At 39.8% G+C, this 23,695-nt stretch overlaps 3 protein-coding genes across 3 annotated transcripts; all 3 read right to left on the reverse strand.

The window, feature by feature from the left end:
* Window positions 1-278: 278 nt before the first annotated feature.
* On the reverse strand, window positions 279-767 carry LOC148194905 (uncharacterized). The gene has a single exon (XM_088094383.1). It carries the CDS (start codon window positions 765-767, stop codon window positions 279-281), a length of 489 nt encoding a protein of 162 aa, XP_087950509.1.
* Window positions 768-1,718: 951 nt separating this feature from the next.
* LOC148194906 (uncharacterized) lies at window positions 1,719-2,411 on the reverse strand. The gene has a single exon (XM_088094384.1). It carries the CDS (start codon window positions 2,409-2,411, stop codon window positions 1,719-1,721), a length of 693 nt encoding a protein of 230 aa, XP_087950510.1.
* A 489-nt stretch (window positions 2,412-2,900) lies between these two features.
* LOC148194907 (uncharacterized) lies at window positions 2,901-5,200 on the reverse strand. The gene is made up of 3 exons (XM_088094385.1): window positions 4,275-5,200; window positions 3,888-4,158; window positions 2,901-3,524 (listed from the first exon to the last, which is right to left on the reverse strand). Exons 1-3 carry the CDS (start codon window positions 5,198-5,200, stop codon window positions 2,901-2,903), a joined length of 1,821 nt encoding a protein of 606 aa, XP_087950511.1.
* Between the last annotated feature and the right edge of the window lie 18,495 nt (window positions 5,201-23,695).

Genomic DNA, 23,695 nt, shown 5'->3' on the forward strand with positions numbered 1-23,695 from the left:
ATTTTTCTTCACGACACCCTTCAGGGACGAGTTTGTGCTCGATGGATATACCCGTGATGCTTTAATTATCACTTTCCCTTTTCCTTACTTTACTTTAAAACCCAGTGTGACATGAATCGTGTCGAAAGAAAAAGCGTAAAAGTTGAATAATGGATAAAATCGTATGGTATTTATTGAATGAAGTAACACAGTATACAACATAATTCAAAAACAGTGCTAATATCCCTTAGTGGCATCCCCTATCGCGGAATCATCATGCGTAAAACTTTTTTACCGCATCAAAAATTAACCGGTAAAGGTAACTCCTCTCCATCCATCCTTGTGAGAATTAGTGCCCCTCCAGAAAATGCCTTTTTTACTACAAATGGCCCTTCATAATTTGGGGTCCACTTGCCTCTGTGATCCTTTTGTATAGGCAAAATCTTCTTTAACACCAGTTCGCCTTCATGGAACTCCCTTGGGCGCACCTTTTTGTCGAAAGCCTTTTTCATTCTTCTTTGGTACAATTGTTCGTGGCACGCCGCTGTCAGTCTCTTTTCTTCGATAAGATTGAGCTGGTCAAACCGAGTTCGAACCCACTCAGCTTCCTCCAATTGGGTTTCCATTAAAACTCGTAGAGATGGGATTTCCACCTCGAATGGAAGTACCGCTTCCATCCCATACACAAGCGATAAAGGTGTTGCCCCAGTTGATGTTCGTACTGATGTACGATATCCATGTAAAGCAAAAGGAAGCATCTCGTGCCAATCTTTATAGGTGACCACCATCTTTTGTACAATCTTCTTGATGTTCTTATTAGCAGCCTCTACTGCCCCATTCATCTTTGGACGATAAGGGGAAGAATTAAGATGATGAATTTTGAACTCCTCACATAACTCCGCCATCATCTAGTTGTTCAGGTTGGTGGCATTATCAGTGATAATCTTGTTAGGAAGCCCATACCTACAGACCAATTCTCTTTTTATGAATCTGGTTACCACCTTTCTAGTCACATTGGCATAAGAAGCGGCCTCAACCCACTTGGTGAAGTAATCGATCGCGACTAGTATGAAACGGTGTCCATTCGCCGCTTTTGGCTCTATAGCTCCAATAACATCTATCCCCCACATCGAAAATGGCCACGGTGCAGACAACACGTTCAAGGTCGTGGGCGGCACATTGATATTGTCTACATACATTTGACATTTCTCGCACTTCCTCACGTGTGTACAACAATCATTTTCCATGGTCAACCAGAAGTAACCAGCTCTCAAGATCTTCCTGGCCATTGAGTGCCCATTCATGTGTGTGCCAAATGTACCTTCGTGCACTTCTTTCAATATCAATTCGGCTTCCTTTGCATCCACACATCTGAGGAGAACCATGTCATGATTTCTCTTGTAAAATATCCCCATTTAAAATAAAGCTGCCAGCCAACCTCCTTAACGATCTTTTATCGTTTTCAGATGCCTTCTCAGGATATTCTCGGGTCTTAAGATAGTGCTTGATATCAAAATACCAAGGTTTACCATCCACCTCCTCCTCGATGAAGTGACAATATGCTGGCTCTGCATGGCTCTTCATTTCAATCATTGGTAATTCTGCATCTTGGTCAACTTCAAACATTGATGACAAAGTAGCCAATGCGTCTGCTAATTGATTATCTTCTCGCGGTATGTGGTTAAATGTGATGGCATCGAAATACTCCATTAATCCTCTGATGTAAGCTTGGTAAGGAATTAATTTGCATCTCTAGTTTCCCACTCTCCCTTCAACTGGTGGATGACTAAAGCTGAATCTCCATACACATCCAGAATTTTTACTTTGGACTCTATTGCCGCCCGAATACCCATAGCGCAGGCCTCGTATTCTGCAATGTTATTTGTGCAATTAAAACATAACCTTGCTGTCATAGGTATGTACTGATGCTCTGGAGAGATGAGAACTGCCCCTATGCCATGCCCCATCACATTCGAGGCTCCATCGAATAATAATGTCCACGTTTCTTCGTCTCGGTTTTTTCTGCCTTCTTCGAATAGAGCCATGATATCTTCATCGGGAAATTCGGGCTGCATTGGCTGATAATCGCTGATGGGTTGATGAGCCAGGTATTCTGCTAACGCACTCCCCTTGACGGATTTCTGAGTAACATACACGATGTCATATTCTGACAATAGCATCTGCCACCGAGCTATCCTTCTAGTAAGAGCAGGCTTTTCAAAAATGAACTTGATAGGGTCCACCTTGGATATCAACCAGGTTGAGTGACTCAGCATGTATTGCCTTAAGCGATGGGCAGCCCACGCCAATGCACAACAAGTTCGTTCTAACGACGAATATCTTTGTTCGCAGTCTGTGAATTTCTTGCTCAAGTAGTATATAGCGTGCTCTCTCTTCCCAGCTTCATCGTGCTGGCCCAACACACAACCCATTGACTTATCCAACACAGTCAAATACAAAATGAGCGGTCTTCCTGGTTCAGGTGGACGTAATACGGGAGGGTCTTGCAGGTATCGTTTGACTTTTTCAAAAGCGGCTTGACAATCCTCATTCCAAACTACAGCCTGATTCTTTCGTAACAACTTGAACATTGGTTCACACGTAGCGGTTAATTGGGCGATGAATCTAGCAATGTAGTTCAGTCTACCCAGAAAACCTCGAACCTCCTTTTCTGTTCTAGGCGCAGGCATTTCTATTATCGCCGTGCCTTGTCAGGATCCACTTCTATCCCCTTTTGGCTAACCACAAAACCCAACAATTTCCCATATTTCACTCCAAACGTGCATTTGGCTGGGTTTAACCTGAGTTTATACTTTCTCAATCTCTCAAATAATTTCTTCAAGTTGAGAATGTGTTCTTCTTCCGATTCGGACTTTGCAATCATGTCATCCACATAAACTTCGATTTCCTTGTGCATCATGTCATGAAAAAGTGCCACCATCGCCCTCTGATATGTTGCCCCGACATTCTTGAGCCCAATAACAAAAGGTTCCCCACAACGTGATAAAGGTTGTCTTTTCCATATCTTCTGGCGCCATCTTGATCTGATTATATCCTGAGAAACCATCCATGAATGAAAATAGCGAAAACTTGGCTGTATTATCGACTAGAGTATCGATGTGCGGTAGTGGGAAATTGTCTTTTGGACTTGCACGATTCAAATCGCGATAGTCAACACACATCCGAACTTTACCATCTTTCTTGGGTACTGGTACGACATTCGCCACCCATTGCGGGTATTTCGCCACAGCCAAGAAACCTGCGTCAAATTGTTTCTGCACCTCTTCCTTGATTTTCAAAGACATCTCCGGCTTCATTCTTCTTAGTTTCTGTTTGATCGGGAGGCATTCCGGCTTAAGAGGGAGTTTATGCTGCACGATATCGGTATCCAAACCGGGCATATCATTGTACGACCAAGCAAACACGTCCTTAAATTCCTTCAATAGGACTCGCAACCTTTCTCTCACTTCCTCTTTCATGGTGGTGCCGATCTTTACTTCTTTTATCTCGTCCTCCTCACCCAAGTTGAGTATTTCGACATCTTCCTGATAGGGTTTTATTTCTTAGACTCTTGCTCCACTAATCTCATTAGTTCCGGAGAGGGTTCCGAACCATCTTCATAATCATCTTCCGTATCATCGACAGGGTGCTCCAGATTAGGGATATCGACATTGTTATTTTCAAAACATTCATTGTCATATCTGCATTATTTAAGTTTTCGAAAAAAGAATAAATAAACAAAAAAACGATGGAGAGGCTAAATGATGATAGAAACGAGAACAAACACGATTCAAATATCACACTGAAAGCAAAATAAAAGCGTCAACCCGTAAGTCATGAATCCTAAAGCTCCGGGTAAAGCAATAGGATCAATTAATATATTACATTTCATTCGAATTAAACATCACGGGTAAGTCCACAATCTTCCAATTGCTGAGCCGCGCATCTGGGGAGCAAGCCCACACGAAGTTTGAGCTTTCAGATCCAGCTTCCTCTTCCACGACCGCTATATGGCTAGTGTTCACCCATCCAGCACTGCGAAAACTCTCCTTGATATCACAAATGTGAATCTTCCTCGTCCTTGGTTCTCGTCTCTCCATCCGAGCCAGACTGCGCTCCCTCTTTTCCTCAATCAGCCTCTTCTTATCCTCCTTGCTGGGCTTGTACCCCAGGCCGTACCTGTTTTTGTTCTCGACCACCTCCAATGGGAATGTTCGCCCCTACCCGTACTTATAGCCTTCTTTCAGCATAACCTTGGCCGCCATGATAGAGGCGCATGACAGATATGGGTTTACTGGAAATGGTTCCACATAGGTGTTTCCCACGATCTCCAATGATTGAAAGCTATCTCGAGAGCTTCCTCGGCTGCTTCTATATAGCGGGCGGAGGATGGCCCACTCACAAGGAGATCCTCCTCTCCAGAAACTATCACCAGCTTATCTCCCATGACATATTTCAGTTTCTGGTGCAGTGTGGAAGGTACAACTCCCGCAGAATGGATCCATGGGCGACCCAATAGACAACTATAGGCTGGGAGGATATCCATGACCTGGAAGGTTATTTGAAAGACACATGGGCCAACCTGGACCGGCAACTCTATTTCGCCCATGACTTCCCTCTTGCTACCGTCAAACGCTCTCACAATCATAGAACTTGGCTTCATATGCATTCCGTCACAAGGTAGCCTCTCTAATGTCGTTTTGGGCATGACATTCAGGGAGGATCCGTTGTCCACCAACACGCGTGCTACGACGTGGTCCAAGCATTTCACGGAGACATGGAGAGCCTTGTTATGCCCTCTCCCCTCAGCAGGCATTTCCTCATCGGTGAAGGTGAGGTAATTATTAGCAGTGATGTTGCTAACAATGCCCTCGAATTTGTTCAGGGAAATACCTTGTTCTACATGGGCCTCGCTCAGTATCTTCATCAGCAGTTTTCTATGGGAGGTTGAGTGCATGAGCAATTCTAACAGAGAGATCCGGGCTGGCATACGATTCAATTGTTCCACCACTTTATATTCACTTTGTTGTATGAATTTCAAAAACTCACAAGCCTCTTCGTCGGATATTTCTTTCTCGTCCTCCTTGTCGGGGGTCTCTTCTGCCTGCACCCGTTTCCCCTTTAAGAGCTCCTTAGCTTTCGCGGCCACCGGTGCTTCATTATTGCTAGTTCCTTCTCTCATCAGGTTTGGTGGCGTGAAGATTCGACCACTCCTTGTCATTCCGCCGATGCCTGATATATTTTCAATAACTGGATCCTGGCGAGGAATTGACTTTCAACACATTGTCCTTCATCGACGCGTGTGTTCCATACCTCCAAGGAACAACTTTCTCGCTCTTGTAAGGAAAAGGAACTGGTGTATGGATGACGACGGACGATCTTCCTTAAATAACTGGTGCAGGGGTGGTCCGAGTGAAACGAATTACCAACGGCTCTGGCAGGGTTACATCAGACTCCACAGTTTGTGCAAACACCTCTTCATCCTTATCCTCGTAGCACACTTGCATCAAATTCCTATCAAGCAGATCTTGCAGAAACTCTTCGAATTCAACACATTCATCGATAGAGTGTTCAGCGCATGGATGGAGTCCACATGCTCTTCCCAAATCATAATCACCGTTTAAAAATCCCAACTTCAATAATTCCTTGAAAATAAACCTTCTGGAACTTCGGATTTTACTTGCATCCCTTATCAGTTCATCTTTAACCTCAATGGCATTTGTCGAGGCACTCCCATGTCCGGATAACGGATTATCATCAATGCTAGGTTTATCTTCTTGAAATTTCAGCCACCCAGCATCGATTAGGGCCTGTACTTTATGTTTGAAGGCCATACATCTCTCAGTTGAGTGACCCACTCCTCCCCCATGATAACTACACTTGGCATCGGCATCATAACCCCTAGGGTACGGAGGTTGCATAGGCATCATCGGACATATAGCAACCAGACCCCTTTTGACGAGGTGGGGTAATAATTCAGTGTAAGTCGTAGGGATGGGGGTGAAGTGAACAAAGTTTCTTTCTTGGGTTTTTCTCGGGTAAGTGCCTTGACCCGCATTAGGATTTGGATTCGCGCCTGTCCCAGTCCTCCAGGCGTTGTTTGTGATTGGTTGCGCCTGATAAAATCCTTGTTGTTGTTGAGGTCTAATTGGATGAGCAAAAGCTGCATTGGCTGCATATGGAGGTTGGCCCAGGTGTGGTCTATAATTGTGAATAGGAGCTTGACCTCTCCATGCAGGCATTGCCGATGTCGCATGCACATCTCCTTCTTTCTTCTTTCCTGGATTGAAGCTGGGCTTTTTAGAGTTTGCTACCGCAGACGGGCCACCGGCAATCTTCCCATTCTTCAACCCAATCTCTATTCTTTCGCCTATTATGACGATATCGGCGAAATTGGAGGACACGTTCCCGACCATGTGTTCATAAAACGGTGGTTGGAGCGTGTTCACGAACATTGCCACCATTTCTTTGTCGTACAGAGGCGGCTCAACCTGCGCGCTAGCTCTCTCCATCGTTGAGCATATTCCTTGAAAGTTTCATTATCTTTCTTTGCCATGTTTTGCAGTTGCAACCTGTCGGGTGCGACATGCATATTGTACTTATACTGCTTCACGAAGGCGTCAGCTAGGTCCACCCAACAACGTATGCGAGACGGCTCTAAGTGGGTATACCAGTTCAATGCTACCCCAGCCAAACTATCTTGGAAGAAATGGATAAGCAATTTGTCATCATAGGCATACGCGGCCATCTTTCTACAGTACATCGTCAAATGGCTTTTAGGGCATGTATTACCCTTGTACTTCTCAAACTCCGGCGCCTTAAACTTGTGTGGTATTTTTATCCCGGGGACCAAGCTTAATCTCGCGACGTCCGAATCCATAGCTTTCGACTCCTTCTATGGCCTCAGCCTTTCTTCCAGAATTTCCAGCTTATTCTTAGCTCCGATGAAACTATCGATCCCCCCAATCACCGTGGTGTGTGGCAGCCCCGGCTGAAGAGTCCTCCTTAGCGACTACGGTCACCCGCGTTCCTTCAACTGCGGTCGTCTCATTCATAGCTACACCTGTCGGGTGCCGAAACTGAGACAGGACCCTGAGTACCGATGGCGGCACATTGATGGTTGTGGGAAAAGAGAAAGACGTATGCTCCGCTTCCGAGTAATCTCCCATGGGGGGCGTATACCCCGGGGGCAAGCCATACATCGGGAACGGAATCGATGGGCTCAAGGCATTAACATTGGGGGATAAGGGGGGCGTTCCCCTCGATCCGCGCTGACGATGACTCTCCCGCAATCTTCAGCGATTCTAGAGCAGCAAGGATTGGCCGATCTGGTCTTTCAGCTGGCTGATATCGGCCTTGATGGATTCTGAGACTCCTCCCAGCTTTCCATGATTCTTGAATTGGCTCGAGTCCTGTAGGGATGTCGTGGAAAATTGGCCGTTGTTTTCCTCACTTGTACTGTTTTATTATTTTGATTAATTTTAAATTAGATGAGAACGAAATAAAGAAAACATGATGCATGTTGGTAATAGGTGGAAATCACTGGGTCGCGACAACATTACCGATGGAAATCAACACAAGTTGGTACCAAACAAACATTCCATATCTTTCATTAAAAGTACTCAGTTCAATACATCGCCTACAGAAACAAAATACAAGGATTTCAAAATACATCATTCTCGAGATCGAGCGATAAAGGATTTCATCTCGCCCACCAACCATTTACAATGATTAATAAAATGTTTTATCTCTTCGGCGGGCTATAAAAGTGAGTACTTGCTTCGGCGTCCAACACCATCTTGGGGATGTTTCAATTGCTTCATTTGCCAAAGCTGCCAATTGGGAGAAACTTTCCTTCCAATGTCTCACAGCCACTTCTTGCTCGCGATGTGATCTTCCATTCGCTTCATCAAGGCCTGATGTCTCTCTTCAAACTCCATCGACCTCCATCGCTCCTCTTGCGCCTCGATATAATCCTCCATTTGTTTTATCATGGCTCGATGCCCTTTTTCTGCTTCTGCTAGCTTCCAACGCTCTTGGTTCATATCCGCCTCAAACGACGTGGCCATTTCTTTCATCTGATGCCCCGTTTTTTCACCTGAATCTGCGCTTCCCTTAGTCTTTTCAAGGCTTCCCGCTTATCTCTTTTGGCCTCTTCGTAGAGGTGTTTCCATTGTTTTCCCTCTTCCAACGCCACGTTCTTCTCCTTCACTCTCATAGCTAGCTCTTTGTTTGCGGCCGCAAGGTCTTGCTTCACTCGGAATGTATAATCTCTTTCGGCCTTCTGGCTTCTAACAATTTCTTCATAGGCCTGTGATCCTTCCTCTTTAGCATTCCTCATATCAACAAAATCATTGCGCGCGATTTGTAATTCTTTTTCCAACCTAGCATTCCTCTCTCTCAGTTTTTTCATCTCCACCTTCAACTGCTTCACCTCTTCGCTCTCTAGGTCTTGGGATCGCCCTTCATTAGCTGGCTGATCACTGATTGGCTTGAAAGGCAGTTTGATTTCCTTTACCCTTTTTAGGATCCATGATGATAATTAACCTTGTCGTATGCTACTCCTAACCTTAGATCCTTTTCAGCTCGCACAACACTTTCCCAAGCGCTTCTAACTTTCCTCAACATTTCAGTGCAATGCCCATCCTCATAGTAGATGAAAAATGCCGTGAGATAGTCCGGTGAAGGTGCCCCTTTCATGGGATGCCCGAATTGTCTTTGAACCAAAAGAGGGTTGTAATTGATGCAATATCGGGCCCCTATGAGAGGTACATTGGGAAAGCGGCCACAATGTTGGATAGGCTGTTTAATCCCAAGCCAAGGAAGACGCCAATTTATTTTTCCTCCATTCAAGCTAGAAAGAAATGGGCCCACTCATTTCCTCCTTTGTTCGTAAGCCCTTGGCGTGACAGATCTTCCGAAGGACGCTTGACATTGACTGCGCCTTTAAACAAACGTGCAGTCATCCAAGCGTACAGTGCCGACACACAACAAAGGATTTTCTTCCCCTTCCTTTCGTGACAGAAACTCATGGTCCCATAAACATCAGCAAGGACTGCCGTCACAGGATTCTCCGATCTCGTCTTTCTCGCCACGAAGACATCTATTGCGGTATAATCCACAAAGTCTTCTATTTTGGGGAATAAAACAATGCCGTACACGGTGAGAGCTAGCACATCCATAAAAGTCTCCCACTCTTCCTTATCTGCCAGATGCTGCAGGTACTGTTCCAGATACCCCTGTGTCAGCCCACGCACTTGATGTCTCGTTACCAACCTATCTTCGAGCTCCTTGGGCTGTAATTTCATTATGGCAGCAACAGTGGAGATAGAGGCGTGATGCTCTAAATGTTGATACAGCATGGTACCCTCCAGCGGTAAACCAAGGATATGCTCAAACTCTTCTATAGTCGGTGCTAGTTGGAAGTCTTGAAAGGTGAAGCATCTTAGCGGGGAGTCATAATACTGTGCTAGGGCTGTGATAGCAGGCAACTGTACCGCCACTTCCATTAGGCCCAACAGGTTTCCATACTTATTCTTGAAAGTTTCTCTTTTTATAGTCTTTAGTCGTTTACCTAAGCCTATCAGCCCTGTCAAATTCCCCCCATGAATCCTCAGGCGAGGTTTCTTTCTTAAAATGATAGAATCAGTCTTTTGCGTAGCACCAGATCTTGTATCAACTTCCATCTTGTAGGAGATCAAGTGAACACCTGTGATTTCCCCTAAAACCAACACGTCACCAAATGATGTATGAACATGATGCATGATAACATAATGAAGCAAAACATGACCAACAACACAAATGCATGCGTAGCATGAAAATGCAATGTCATTATTTTCAAAAAAGAACAAACAGGGTGAGGGTTAGAGGAATACACATTTCTCCCTTTGTGCCCTAATAAAGGTTCAGCGCTTCAGATTGAAGGTCAAGTATATGCAACCTCACAGGGATGGCTACCTGAACCTAAAGGTCGATGGTCACTAGAGCTATGGCCCCCTTCATAGTATCTCCACAACAGTCGAGTAATCAACTAGATGCGAAGACACAAGTGAAGAGAACAAACTCTAGCTGAGGTTCTCACGATAGCCAAACAGGAAGTATGTCCCAAATGGCACCGCTACACAACCCCTCTATTTCTAAGTTACACTCAGACCCGGGTATAGGGCCCCACTCATGATATGCATAAAGTGTGTGTGTGTGTGAAGGGAGAGCGTAATGCATACCCAAACCCTCACCTACCAAACAACTAGAAAAATCCCAGGCAGATATAGACATGTTCTCTACCTAGGGTTCAATATAGAAAAATCAAAACAATTCACATGCAATTACTTCAAATATCAAACATAGATAAAAAAAGAAAGGAAGAAAAACATAAAGCAAAACCACATCGAACTCGCGCATCTAATTAAATGGCTTGACTCTCTAACATCCCCAGTGGAGTCGTCATCTTTCGCAACCGGAATCGCGACGGGACGACGATCCAAAAAAGAAACGGGTTTTGAAAAGAGATTTTGGAGTCGCCATCATAGTTTATTCTGGAAAACTACGGAAAAACCATAAAATAATAAGGCATGGTCTACAAGAACCAGATTCTGGGTTCGGGAGTCGAATACATGTAGGGGAGGTGTTAGCACCCTACAACGCCTGCCCTAAGGCAGTACCTTTAACTAAATGCGCGAATATGATGTGGTTTTCAAAATGTTTAACTATCCCCTAAAATAAAATTCTAAATAAACAAAATATATTTTTTAGTTTTTTGGGCCCGACAAGGATTGACCTTGCTCCTACGTATTCTCATTCAAAATGAGAAATCAGGGTTACGTAGTTCTTTTAGAAATTGCTTGAAAAGTTTGTTTGAGGAATTGTTTGAGAAATTTGTTTGAGAAAATGATTATGGATAAATTTGGATTTTTGGGGAAGTGAACGAGGAGAGGTTTTTGGCACAAGGACGATGCGTGCGATCACACATATGCCTAAACCTTTAAAACATTTTTACTATTTTTTAGAAGAGAAGAAGAAAAGGTTCTAACACAAGGACGATGCGTGCGATCACACATGTGTCTAAACCTTTAAAATATTTTTATTATTATTTTTAGAAGAGAAGAAGAAAAGGTTCTAACACAAGGACGATGCGTGCGATCACACATGTGTTTAAACCTTTAAAGTATTTTTATTATTATTTTTTAGAAGAGAAGTAGAAAAGGTTCTAACACAAGGACGATGCGTGCGATCACACATGTGTTTAAACCTTTAAAACATTTTTATTATTATTTTTTAGAAGAGAAGTAGAAAAGGTTCTAACACAAGGACGATGCGTGCGATCACACATATGTTTAAACCTTCAAAACATTTTTATTATTATTTTTTAGAAGAGAAGTAGAAAAGGTTCTAACACAAGGACGATGCGTGCGATCACACATGTGTTTAAACCTTTAAAACATTTATTATTAAATTTTTTGAGAAGAGAAGAAGAAAAGGTTCTAACACAAGGACGATGCGTGCGATCACACATGTGTTTAAACCTTTAAAATATTCTTATTATTATTTATAAAAGTGCATTTAAAAAAATAGATAAATATTTAAAATGGGAACAAAACAGAGAGAAAAAAAAATAAAATAAAATAAAAGGATAAATAAATAAATAATGAAAATAAAGTATAAAGTAAAAGGATAAAATAAAAGTAAAATACTAGGTAAATGAAATAAAATAAAATAAAATAAAAGGTGTGGAGGTGCCAAATAAGAAAAAGGGGTCTTTAAACAAAAGAAGCAAAACTGGGCCAAAGCCCAAGCGGGGAGGGGTGCGAAAATGAGAATAAGGCGGCGCAGGAGGAAATTTGTTTTTTTGTTTTTTAGGAACAGAACGGGTCTTAGCCCAAGGCAAGGAATGGACGCAGGGGTGTGAAGGTGAGAAGTGGAGGGTGCGCGGAATGTGTGCCCAGGCTCAATTTTTTCTTTGTTTTTCTTGTTTGCAGAAATAGAGTGGGCTTAAGCCCGAACGAAATGGGGGTGTGAGTGGAGTTGCAAGTGGTGTCTAAACCAATTTTATTTCCAATAATGGACTGGGCTTAAACCCAAGCAGAGAGGAGTGTGAAAAGGAAAGCAGGGGTGCAAGGAAGAACATATCATTTTTTGTTTTAGGGTTTGGCCCAATTGTTTTGTTCAGAAATCCTAAGGGTTTCAGCATTTTCCCCTTCATCCCTAACACTATACTCGTTCTCCTCTCCAGAGACCCAAGGTCTCTTCCCCCTCCCGGAGGTTCGCCGCCACTCCCAGCCAGAAACGGCCTCCACGCCACCGCCTTCCACCAGTTTCGTCATCGCCGACAACCAACACCGTCACCACCCCCCCTCTTTCTCTTCTCGTGAGCGGGAAAAAACAGACCTAGGACCTTATTCCGACGAGACCAAACGATGTCGGTGCACTCACGCCTTCTTCTCCGAACCGACCACCATGGATCACGGCCCAGGACGTCGCACACGCCGCCGATCGTCACCAGGATCGAGGCGGCCACGACGCAAAGTTCCTTCTCTCTCCGCGTGGCGACAACCGTCCGCCGAGCTAACGTCGCTGCTCCCGGGACGCGTTCTCTCAAACACCGACGATGTCTACCACCGTTGATGTAGGGATGGTTTTTTGTGAGCAAGTTGTTCTGTAAACTGAGGACTCGGAGCTGGTCCGATAGCGTGAGCGTATTTGGAGAAGAAGTAGTGGTCGCCGAGAAAAATGATAGATGGGGGCCTTGGCGATGGTTATTGGAACGCAAGATTAATTCGTTCAACGAATGGCTAGCGGTTTTATCTTTCAAGTTCTTTGGGAAGACGGAGATATGAAGAGAAACTTCAGAATCCGTTTAGTCCGTCCCCTAGTGATTCCTGATGGTTCTCACATGAATAATATGTGAAGCGTGTGTACCGGACCCGGGGAATGTTGCTCCTAGGATCATTTTCTCCTTGATTGATTTTTTTTCTTATGAGGATTTGTATGAAAACATCTATGCTGCTTCTGTTTTTCTTTTTATTACATGTTTTCTGGGTGCTAAATATTTTCTATTAATACTTGATGAGTCTCACAGGTATCGAAACCACATTTAGAACGCAGTTTGATCAAAAGACAATGCCACAAAGAAAAACCAACACGATTATGAATATTGATCAAGCATCAGACAAGCATAAAGGAGGCACATACAAGAGCAAGACCAAAGAGTTTAGGCAGATGAAGACTTACCTTTGCCACTTCCAAGAAAACGTTTTCTTTCAGTTTTAGTCTCCCTTGCTCTCTCCTCCAGGAATGTTCGTCCTCTTAGTTGTCTCCTGCTTTGCTTGGTATTGTGTGCTTTTTGGTGAAGACCCGGAAGTCCGGAGCTAGTGGTTGGGATATGGTGGTGAGCTCTCCTGTTCTGTGATGGTGAGGTGTTTTGTGATAGCCTTGAGAAGCTTCTCCTTTGGGTTCGGTTCCCCTCCCTTTTTTGCTCTCTTCGATTTTTATGTTCAGTTTCACTGGGCACCAAAGTTCACAATGAGATCCAGGCAATTGTTTCCCTTCCTCTTTTTTTTTTTGACCCGAGGTTTTCTCACCCTCTAAGTGATGGTGGTCCGTGATCCTTCTCCAATGTGATTATCCTCTTTTTCAAAAACAAAGCCCCCTCCTCTCTGCTGTACCCCCTGGGATCTCCTCTGGCGCCAGATTTCCTTTGTCTCTTTTTTTCATGTTTTCATGTTTCATTTTGCAGTTGGCTTGATGCCCGTTCAAAACTTTTTTCTCTTCCATGTATGTCTGCTATTGCCGCTTAAGAATTTCAGCAAGAAAAACAAGTAACTTTTCCATGCTGCCACCACGCAAACACTTTCTAAGCATTCACTACAAGTGCAACTGATGGCTTCAGGATAGCTTCAAGAAGAGAGAAAGAGTTGACCTTGGGATTTTACTTTTCCCTTTTCTTTTTCTTTCACTTCTCTTTTTTTTTTTATATATAAAGGTGATCTTTTCTTGAATAAAAAATAAAAAAAAATAAAAATAAAATAAAAATAAAAAATGAAAATAAAACATATAAAAGGAAAAAACGACAAAATAAAATAAAATGTAAAAGTAAAATACATAAAAGTAAACTTAACGGAAAAAATAAAAAAATAAATAAATAAAAGTAAACTTAACGAAAAAAGAAAAAAAAATAAAAGTAAACTTAAAAGAAAAAAGAAAAATAAAATGAAATAACATAAAGCAAAATGGAATAAAATAAAATAAAGGTAAATCAAAGAAATAAGATAAAATAAACAAAATAAAAATAAAACCAAATAAAATGAAGTAAAAGTAAAAATAAAATAAAATAAAATATAAACAGGAGAGGAAATAAATAAAAACGAAATAAAGTAAAAACAAAGGATAACAATAATAAGAGGAAAACGGAACAAAAATCATTTTTTGAGACTTTGTATTAAATTTATCTTTGCCCATTTATTTTATCTTATTACCCCTTCTCAACTCTATATATATTTTTTAACTACCCGGACGAAATTGGGTATTAACAATAGGCATGATACTTTTTGGCCCTTAGCACAATGTCATATATGAGTGCAGGCCAATCGATATGGATATTATTTAAAATCCCATAAAGAAGAAGATCTTGCTCAGAACATTGAGCATGATTTGTAGCACGGGGGCACAGAAGCCACACTATCAGATATTGAATTAAGCGTTCTTCTACCTTGAAGCCACCCATCAGTAGTTGACGACGATGTGTTTGCTATTGAGGATGTCGCAGAAATGATTGGAAGGCTAGCAAGCGATTGAAGTCCGGGACCCCAAGGTGAACTTTGATAGCATCATCCCAAATGGTGAATTGTGCCACGTTAGTCCATATGTCGTCATCCAAAATAATTGAGACCCATTCACCTTGGTTGTGACGATGCCATCATGGTATTTTAAATTGAAGTGGAACATTCTGATGAGATCAGGATATATACACCCCTTTTGTTCTACTAGATGAGTACGACCTTGAGCTCCAAATAAATCAGGGAATTGGAATCCATAAAATCGGTAGAAATCCAACCTAATGAATTTAACTACCATGAGCCTACGTTCCTGTTAAAAGTTGGCAAAATCTGCATGCTTTTCTTGATCGGAAATCCAGCCTTCAATGGATGTAGGACGAGCATCTCTTGAACGAGATGAAGAAGCACCAGCAGTCCTCCTACGAGGTCTTCTTGAATCAGCCATGGCAGGATGAGAACGATGGGATGTGTGAAGAGTGATGGGAAGAAAAGAGGAAATCTGGTCCAGATCTTAGTTGAGCAGAGTTTTGGGTGCAAAGGAGTGGCTAGTTATCGATTATAAGCGCTTATTTATAGGAAGAATTGAAAAACTAGTCGTTTATGGTCATTTATAGCCGTTTTAAGACGTTGTAACGACTCTTTTGTTGAAATTGTACGCGTGATAATCGATTATGGTTAGTGATAATCGATTATCGCTTCAAAAAAGAATTTCCATAAATGCAAGGACAATCGATTATTGATGGTAGTAATCGATTATTTGTTTATGACTACCCTAAATTTGAAGAGCTAGTTAGAATAATCGATTATGCCTCAGAATAATCGATTAAATACGAATTGAACCCTTTCTCAGGCGCTCAAAATAATCGATTATATCCCTTGGATAATCGATTAAATACGCTGGGAGTACGAAAAGCGTGAAAAAGTAAGAAATCTTGAGTCTAAGACATGTCTATGACTCCTAACTCTCTTCTAAGTTCATAGAATCTATCTTTAGGCAAGGCTTTTGTGAAAATATCTCTTAATTGATTCAAAGTATCAATATATTCTATAAAGCAATCACCTTTTTGGATATGATCTCTTAAGAAGTGATGTCTTATCTCTATATGCTTAGTTTTAGAGTGCATTATGGGTTTCTTGCATAGGTTTATAGCACTAGTGTTGTCATATTTTAGAGGAATGTGATCAAGGAAGATTTCAAAATCCTCCAATTGATGTTTCATCCATAAGATTTGGGCACAACAGTTGCCTGCAGCTATATATTCAGCTTTAGTGGTAGACAAGGCTACACATGCTTATTTCTTTGAGTGCCAAGACACTAAAGAACATGCCAGAAAATGACAAGTACCACTAGTACTTTTCCTATCTATTTTACAGCCCCCATAATCTACATCAGAATAACCAACTAAGCTAGGCAATGCATCAAAAGGATACCAAAGTCCAAAAGAGATAGTTCCTTTAAGGTATTTCAAGATTCTCTTAATAGTAGTTAAATGAGATTCCTTAGGATTTGCTTGGTACCTAGCACACACACACTTTGCATAATATCTGGTCTACTAGCAGTAAGATACAACAGAGATCCTATCATCCCTCTAAACAAAGTTTGATTAACTTCTCCAAATTCATCCTTATCTAAGTAACAAAAAGTTGCCATAGGAGTGTTGACTTCTTTACAAGTATCCATTCCAAATTTCTTAAGTACTTCTCTACAGTATTTGGTTTGGGACACAAAAGTTCCCCCTTCCATTTGCTTTATTTGTAGTCCTAAAAAGAAATTCATTTCACCTATCATAGACATCTCAAACTCACCTTGCATTATATTTGCAAAACCCTCACATAATGAATCATCAGTAGATCCAAAGATAATATCATCCACATACACTTGAACAAGTAAAATATGTTTTCCTACTTTCTTAATGAATAAGGTTGAATCAACCTTTCCTCTAGAAAAATCATTTTCAATCAAGAAAGTACTAAGTCTTTCATACCAAGACCTAGGTGCCTGTTTAAGGCCGTACAATGCCTTTTTCAGTTTAAACACATGATGAGGAAATTTAAAATCTTCAAATTCAGGAGGTTGACTAACATATACCTCCTCTTTTATAAAACCATTCAAATATGCACTTTTTACATCCATTTGATACAATTTAAATTTCATCAATAATGCATAAGCAAGTAAAAGTCTAATTGCTTCTAACCTGGCTACCGGGGCATAGGTCTCATCATAATCTATACTTTCCTCTTGACAATAGCCCTTTGCAACTAGCCTTGCTTTGTTCTTTGTAATGTTTCCATCTTCATCAAGCTTATTTCTGAACACCCATTTTGTGCCAATGACTTGATAGTCTTCTTTTCTAGGAATAAGTTCCCAAACATCATTCCTTACAAATTGGTTAGAGAAAAATTGTTCTTTGTTGGGTTCACCTATTTGCATTGGCTCTAAGGGAGAAGAAAAAATGGCCTTGATCATGTGTAACAAAGAAGCAAGTGGTTCAATCATAGAAAATTAGGCAAAATCAATCATACTTCCAAAGCAATAGCATTCAATCAATCAAAAACTCTGGAGCTCAATCTCTCACAAGTTAACTCAAGTTCCATAATTTGATAAACATCCAGCCCAGCATATTAATCACAATTGAAATCATGCATCTGTTTTAAACAAAACTATGAGCAACCACCATCTATGCTTAAAAAGCCTCAAGAATCATTAACTCAACATGCATCATAGACCAATAGAGCAAACATAAGAATATTACTCATCACAAACAACAATTTATCACCTCATACCAAACCATTGCACACAACTCATTAAACCAAGTACATAAGCAAAAATAAAAATAAAACAAAATTCAAATAAAATAAAGCAAAAACATAAAAATCCTGATCCAGCAGCATCCATCAGTAGATGTTGTTAGTAACATCCATCAGTAGATGTCTAGTAGCATAGCATCCATCAGCAGATGCTCTCAGTAGCATCCATCAGCAGATGCTCTCAGTAGCATCCATCACTAGATGCTCTCTCATCTGAATCTTTTTGCATCCATTAGTAGATGTAAATCCTTCTCATCAGCATCCATCAGTAGATGTTAATCTTTCTCATCTTCATCGGCATCCATCAGTAGACGCCTTCAGTAACATCCATCAGTAGACGCTTAATCACATAACATCCATCAGTAGATGCTATCATTCATCACCCTCATCATAACAACATCCATCAGTAGATGTTGTCATCTGAGTCCTCCTAGCACAATTAAGCACAATCTGCATCTATGATGTTGGTATTCCTTTTCCTTTCATCACACCAACTTATCTGCAACATTTTCTTGTTCACCATCTTTACCCTCCTTGAATAAGGAGCCTCAATCTAATAACTCCATTCTCTTTGATATTTTTAACCACTTCATGCACAGAACTTGGTGAACATGACACTTGAAGGATGGCGCTCAGCGCCCTTAATGGGGCGCCTAGGCGCGCCCTACGACCTTCTTTGTCGTTCTTCTCATGATGATCTTGTACTCCTAGTACAGATTTTTGAATTTTATCCTGCAAACACTAAAGAACACTGCACTAGAACACCCAATTAGCACAAACAGATAAAAAATTAAAAAGATAAAAAGATGAAGAGATAAAAAGATAAAAAGATAAAAAGATAGAAAGATAGAAAGATAGAAAGATAAAAAGATAAAAATATGAAAAGATGAAAAAGATAAAAATAAGAATAAAAAGATAAACAGATAAAAAGAAGAAAAAAATAAAAACATAAAAAAAAACTAAAAGATAAAAGGATAAAAAGATAAAAAGAGAAAAAGATAAAAAGATAAAAGATAGAAAGATATAAAGATAAAAAATAAAAAAGATAAAAAATAAATAAAAATAAATAAAAAGATAAAAAGTCTAATCGGTTAAGAATCACACAAATAAAATAGTTATACCACAAGACCCCGTCAACGGCGTCGAAAACTTGATAAACAAATTTTTAATATCCGAAAACGGAGTCAAAAACTTGTTAATACATCGGCAAGTGTACCGAATCGTATCAAGTAATAATAAATGGTAAGACCAAGTATCGTTTCCCAAGAGACTCACGACACTAAACAATTATGTGATTACTGAACTAATTAAGACTCTAAAGAACAAATTTTGGGGTTTTGGAATGCAAATACAATAAAATAAACATGAATACAATTTGATCAATTGAGGCTAAACACAAGAATGAATGGATGAAGTTGATGATATTGTTGTTGGAGTTTAGATTTCACCTAGTTTACCCTCATGCATATATGAATTCATCTTCTTCATTAATGTTAATGCCACTTTCTAATTCACCTTAAACCCGATGTCTCAGTGAAGAAAGCCTAATCCTAATTACTAGTTCACAATGTCTTGTCTCCCTAAAAATTAATCATGCATTACATTTGCACAGAAGCTTAAAGACAACCAATCCTCCTATCCCTATGTTTAGGTAATATTGCTCTTGGGAGAATTTCCCCAGTTCTAGATTTACCTATATGTGTCCATATCGATAACATCAATAATCATGCAATTGAATGAGTTAAACAAAACATGCAAAGAGCGTAGAGAAAAAAAACGCTAACAATTAATGAAGTAAAGCATATAAAATCAAGAATCAATTCAATACATGAGAGTTTCAGAGGTTACATCTTTCCCAACAACAAATAAGGTTTAGCTCTTCATTATCATGGAGAAACTAGATGAACAATGGAATGAAAGAATGGAAGAGATAGAAAAACCCTAGAAAGCGAAGAGGAGAGCTATCACCATCCTCAAATCTACCCCCAAGGGGTGAAAAGTGTGTTTTTATGCTCAAGCCATCAAAAAATATCATCCCTAGGACGTCCAAGTCCTTCAATAAAACATAAAAATAACAGAAAACAGGTTCAAGCCCACGAAACTGGCACTCAACACCCAAAAATTGCGCTCAGCGGTAGCTGCGGCACTAAACTGGCGCTCAGCCCTAACTTGCCCTCAGCCCCATTGCACTAGTTGACTTTTCTGCACTGTTGACTTTTCTGCACTCTGGTTGACTTTTCTGCATTCCAACTATTTGGTACTTTAACTCTTCTTACAAATCATTTAATTAGCCTACAAAATCAAGGGAATTCAATGATAAAATCATCAAGTATAACCTCAACTCTCTTATTCACAAAACTAAAGCAAAAACATGAGTTCAAGCAAGCTTCTAAGTCAAAAAGGGTGTTTTTAATATCAAAATTAAGTATAAAAATAACGGTTTTTCAACCGTTATCACTCATGAAGCTTTCCAAAGAGAATTGTCATCGACATTTGGGTGAGATTTTGTGACTCTAAGATAGCTGTCACCTTTGGTTGCCAAGACCTATCCAATGATTTCAGAATTTTTACATTTAGTTCATGAGTATCAAATGTCTTACCCAACCCAGTTAAGTGGTTTACAATATGAGTGAAGCGCTTTTGGACATCAGAAATAGTTTCTCCAGACTACATTCTGAACATCTCGTACTCCTGGATGAGCATGTTCTTCCTTGCGCGTTTCACATCATCAGTACCCTCATGTGTGACTCTGAGAACTTCCTACATTTCCTGTGTTGTCTTACAAACAAAAATTCTATAGAATTCGCCAAGCACAACAGCAGATGAAATAATATTGCGAGCCTTAATATCAAATTGGGCTCTTATATTTTCCTTAGGAGTCCAGTTAAAGTATGGTTTTTCTACTTCTACACCATCAACCGTTCTTTTAGGAATATAAGGACCATTTAAAACAGCTTTCCAGATGCTCTGTCAACAGACCCTGTAAAAATTTTCATTCTGACTTTCCAGATGCTCTGTCAACAGACTCTATAAAAATTTTCATTTTGACTTTCCATAAGGCATAGTTATCACTAGTAAAAACTCGTGGTTTGTTGATGGAAGCACCCTCGGCATATACTTGATTTTGATTACCGGCCATTTTTGAAAAATTTGAACGAATATTAAAGCAAGCTCTGATACCAACTGTTGGTTAGAACAATCAGTATCTTGGAGTCGCGCAGCGGAATAAAAAATTACAGACAGTGTGTTCGATCAAATTAAAAATGGTTCCTTTAATTTTCTCTCAAACATTTTATCAATCAGTTGATGAGCAAAATATATAAAGAGTGCAGGGAGTAGAAAAATCACACAAATGATTTTTATCCTGGTTCGAATCAAAAGATTCTACGTCCAGTCGTTAATCACTATGAAGAGTGATTAACCTTTTCACTAAAACAGTTTTACAGTTACAATATAGTGATTGAAAATAACAGTAACAAAAACATCTTCCTTCGACGAACGAACTGAAAGGAAATAGTTTTGCCAACTTGAAGAGGACCGCTTCGACCTTTAACACACAAAGCGTGAGCTTCTCCTATTCACAAGACTTGACAATAACAATGAACTGGCACTTGAGAACTTCCTTAGATAGCACTGTATTCTCAGTTACGCAAAGTTCTATATAGCCTACTGGTCCGAAATTGAAAAGACACATTACAACTGCTAGTGATATCGATTATTGTAAGTGATAATCGATTATATGCGAGACTTGGAATAGTTTGAGACTTTTAAGTCTTCAACCACTCGGCTCAAGTTCTTCACTTTCTTCCACCGTTCGGTTTGAGCCCTCACGACCTTCTCCCGTTCAGCTTCTTTCTTCTTCTTTCCACTGTTCGGTTTGAGTCCTCATGGCCTTCTACCGTTTGGTCTGTGTTTCAACTTGTGTTCGGGCTTCAAATGCGCCTGGCTCAAGTCATTATCACATTTTACCGTTCGGCTTGGTTCTTCGCTGCCTTTCATTGCTCGGTCCAACTGTTTGGTCTCGACATGTTTTACTGGTTCTCGGTCATGCCCTCTACTGCTCAGTCTTGGTCATAACTTTACCGCTCGGTCCTATGTTCTCAGTCATGACCGCTCGTGTCCTGACTGCTTGATCTTGGTCATGAAGTCTACCATTCGATGCTTACTGCTCGGTTATGACTTCTGTTGTTCGGTGCTTACTGCTCTGTCATTATTGCTCGTGTCCTAACTGCTTGGTCTTGGTCATGCCTTTTACCGTTCGGTCCTTACCGCTCGGTCATGACTAACTTTAGGTATCCAGAAATGCTTTTAAACTTAATACTGCAAGGGTCTTTTTATTCTTCACTTTGTAGCATCATCAAAATCATTATCTTTTAAGACACAAATGCTCCTCATTGGTAACAATCTAAACCCCAACAACATTATCATCTTATATTATCAACTTCATCCATTCATTCTAGTGTTTAGCCTCAATTGATCAAATTGCATTCATGTTTATTTTTATTGCATTTGCATTTAAAACCCCAAAAATTGTTCTTAAGTCTTAATTAGTTAAGCAATTACACAACTGTTTAGTGTCGTGAGTCCTTTAGGATACGATACTTGGTCTTACCATTTTATATTACTTGATACGATTCGGTACACTTGTTGACATCTTAACAACTTACCCTTTCATATATGTGGTTTTTTTCTGTGTTTCTTTTCGCTATAATGATTACCTTATCAATGTGAGCAAATGAGGAGTAGGCATTGATACGCTTCTGGTGGAAGGTAGTGATAACGTGGAGTAGTTTTTCTTCGGTTTGTAGTAGTTAGTATGTATAGGAGTTTTATAAAGTTTAAATCATTCTTAATTATTTTATATACATTTTACTTTTATAGTTATTTACTTTGGAGATAATTGTATTAATTAATTATATATATATATATATATATATATATATATATATATATATATATATATATATTTATATTTATATTTATTGTGACAATATCTGTTTTGTTTTTATCGATCTTGAAATGTCATATTTTTATCAATTGTTGACAACTAAAAGTGGATGTTACATTTTGGTATCAAAGTTGTTTGTCCTTAGATGACCCGAGGATTGTGAGTTTGTCGTGTCTTGCAAAAGTGTAAGGGTCTAAGTTTAGATTATAGAAATTGTATATTTAACTAGAAGTATGAAGAACAAAACATGTCTTGATAGAATGAGGAGGGTGCACATTTATGACTATGTCAAAGATAGTTTCCTTTCATAATCCAGAATGTTTACGGAAAGAAAATTGATAGACAACAAGTAGTTGGTAAAAAGTAAGGTTGGAGCAAGTAGATGTTGAGAATACATGAAACAAATAGTTGGGTTTATTATAGGGAGAGTAGAGTTATAGTTTGAGTTTTGTCTTTTATAACAATTTTTGTTATGTTCTTGTTGCCTTTGTTGTTTATGATAAAATGCTCTATCATGGTGGAGGAATGCATATTCAAGGATAACTTGGCCTACTTACCTTATAAGAATTAGATAAGGTCTTTGAGGCAATTTCTTGCCTCGAAGATGGAGATGTGGTGTGTTGGAGTTTGGTGAGTTAGAAAATTTTAGTTTTGAGTTTGAAAGGATGGGAAAATATGGAGTTTAGAAGCTAGTGATCATGTTTGTGTTGTTCCTAGGTATAGATAGGACATCCTATGAGCTGGAAAGAATTTGGGATACCTTAGAGCAAGTTTACTAGTCTCTCAAGTAAGAGAAGCCAATTGCACAAATTTCAGGTGATTGATACATTATACTTATTAATTGTATGTTTGTATGATGTTTTGCTTATATGATTGAACTGTGTAAGAATTGGTGAATGGACTTGAAATTATGGTTATAAATTGGTTTACTTGAATTGCATAATAAATTGAGGATGTTGCCTAATTAGTATTGGAGATTATGTTGATTGAATCATTGAATGTGGTCAAATTTGATTTGGACATTTATGTTGGTTATTGGATTGAACTTGCAGGGATAAATTGGCATTAATCTACAAAATTATGTTTTTTAGAATTATGTAGATTCACTGGACAAGAATATACTCGTTGGACGAGAATATACTTATTGGTTGAAGTCAAATCAGAGATCTATTGAGTTAGTGGTCGGTGA

The sequence above is a fragment of the Vigna umbellata genome, chromosome 7 (assembly GCF_029865625.1).
Source record: "Vigna umbellata cultivar VRB3 chromosome 7, Vumbellata_1.0, whole genome shotgun sequence".
In the NCBI taxonomy this organism is placed as follows: domain Eukaryota; kingdom Viridiplantae; phylum Streptophyta; class Magnoliopsida; order Fabales; family Fabaceae; genus Vigna; species Vigna umbellata.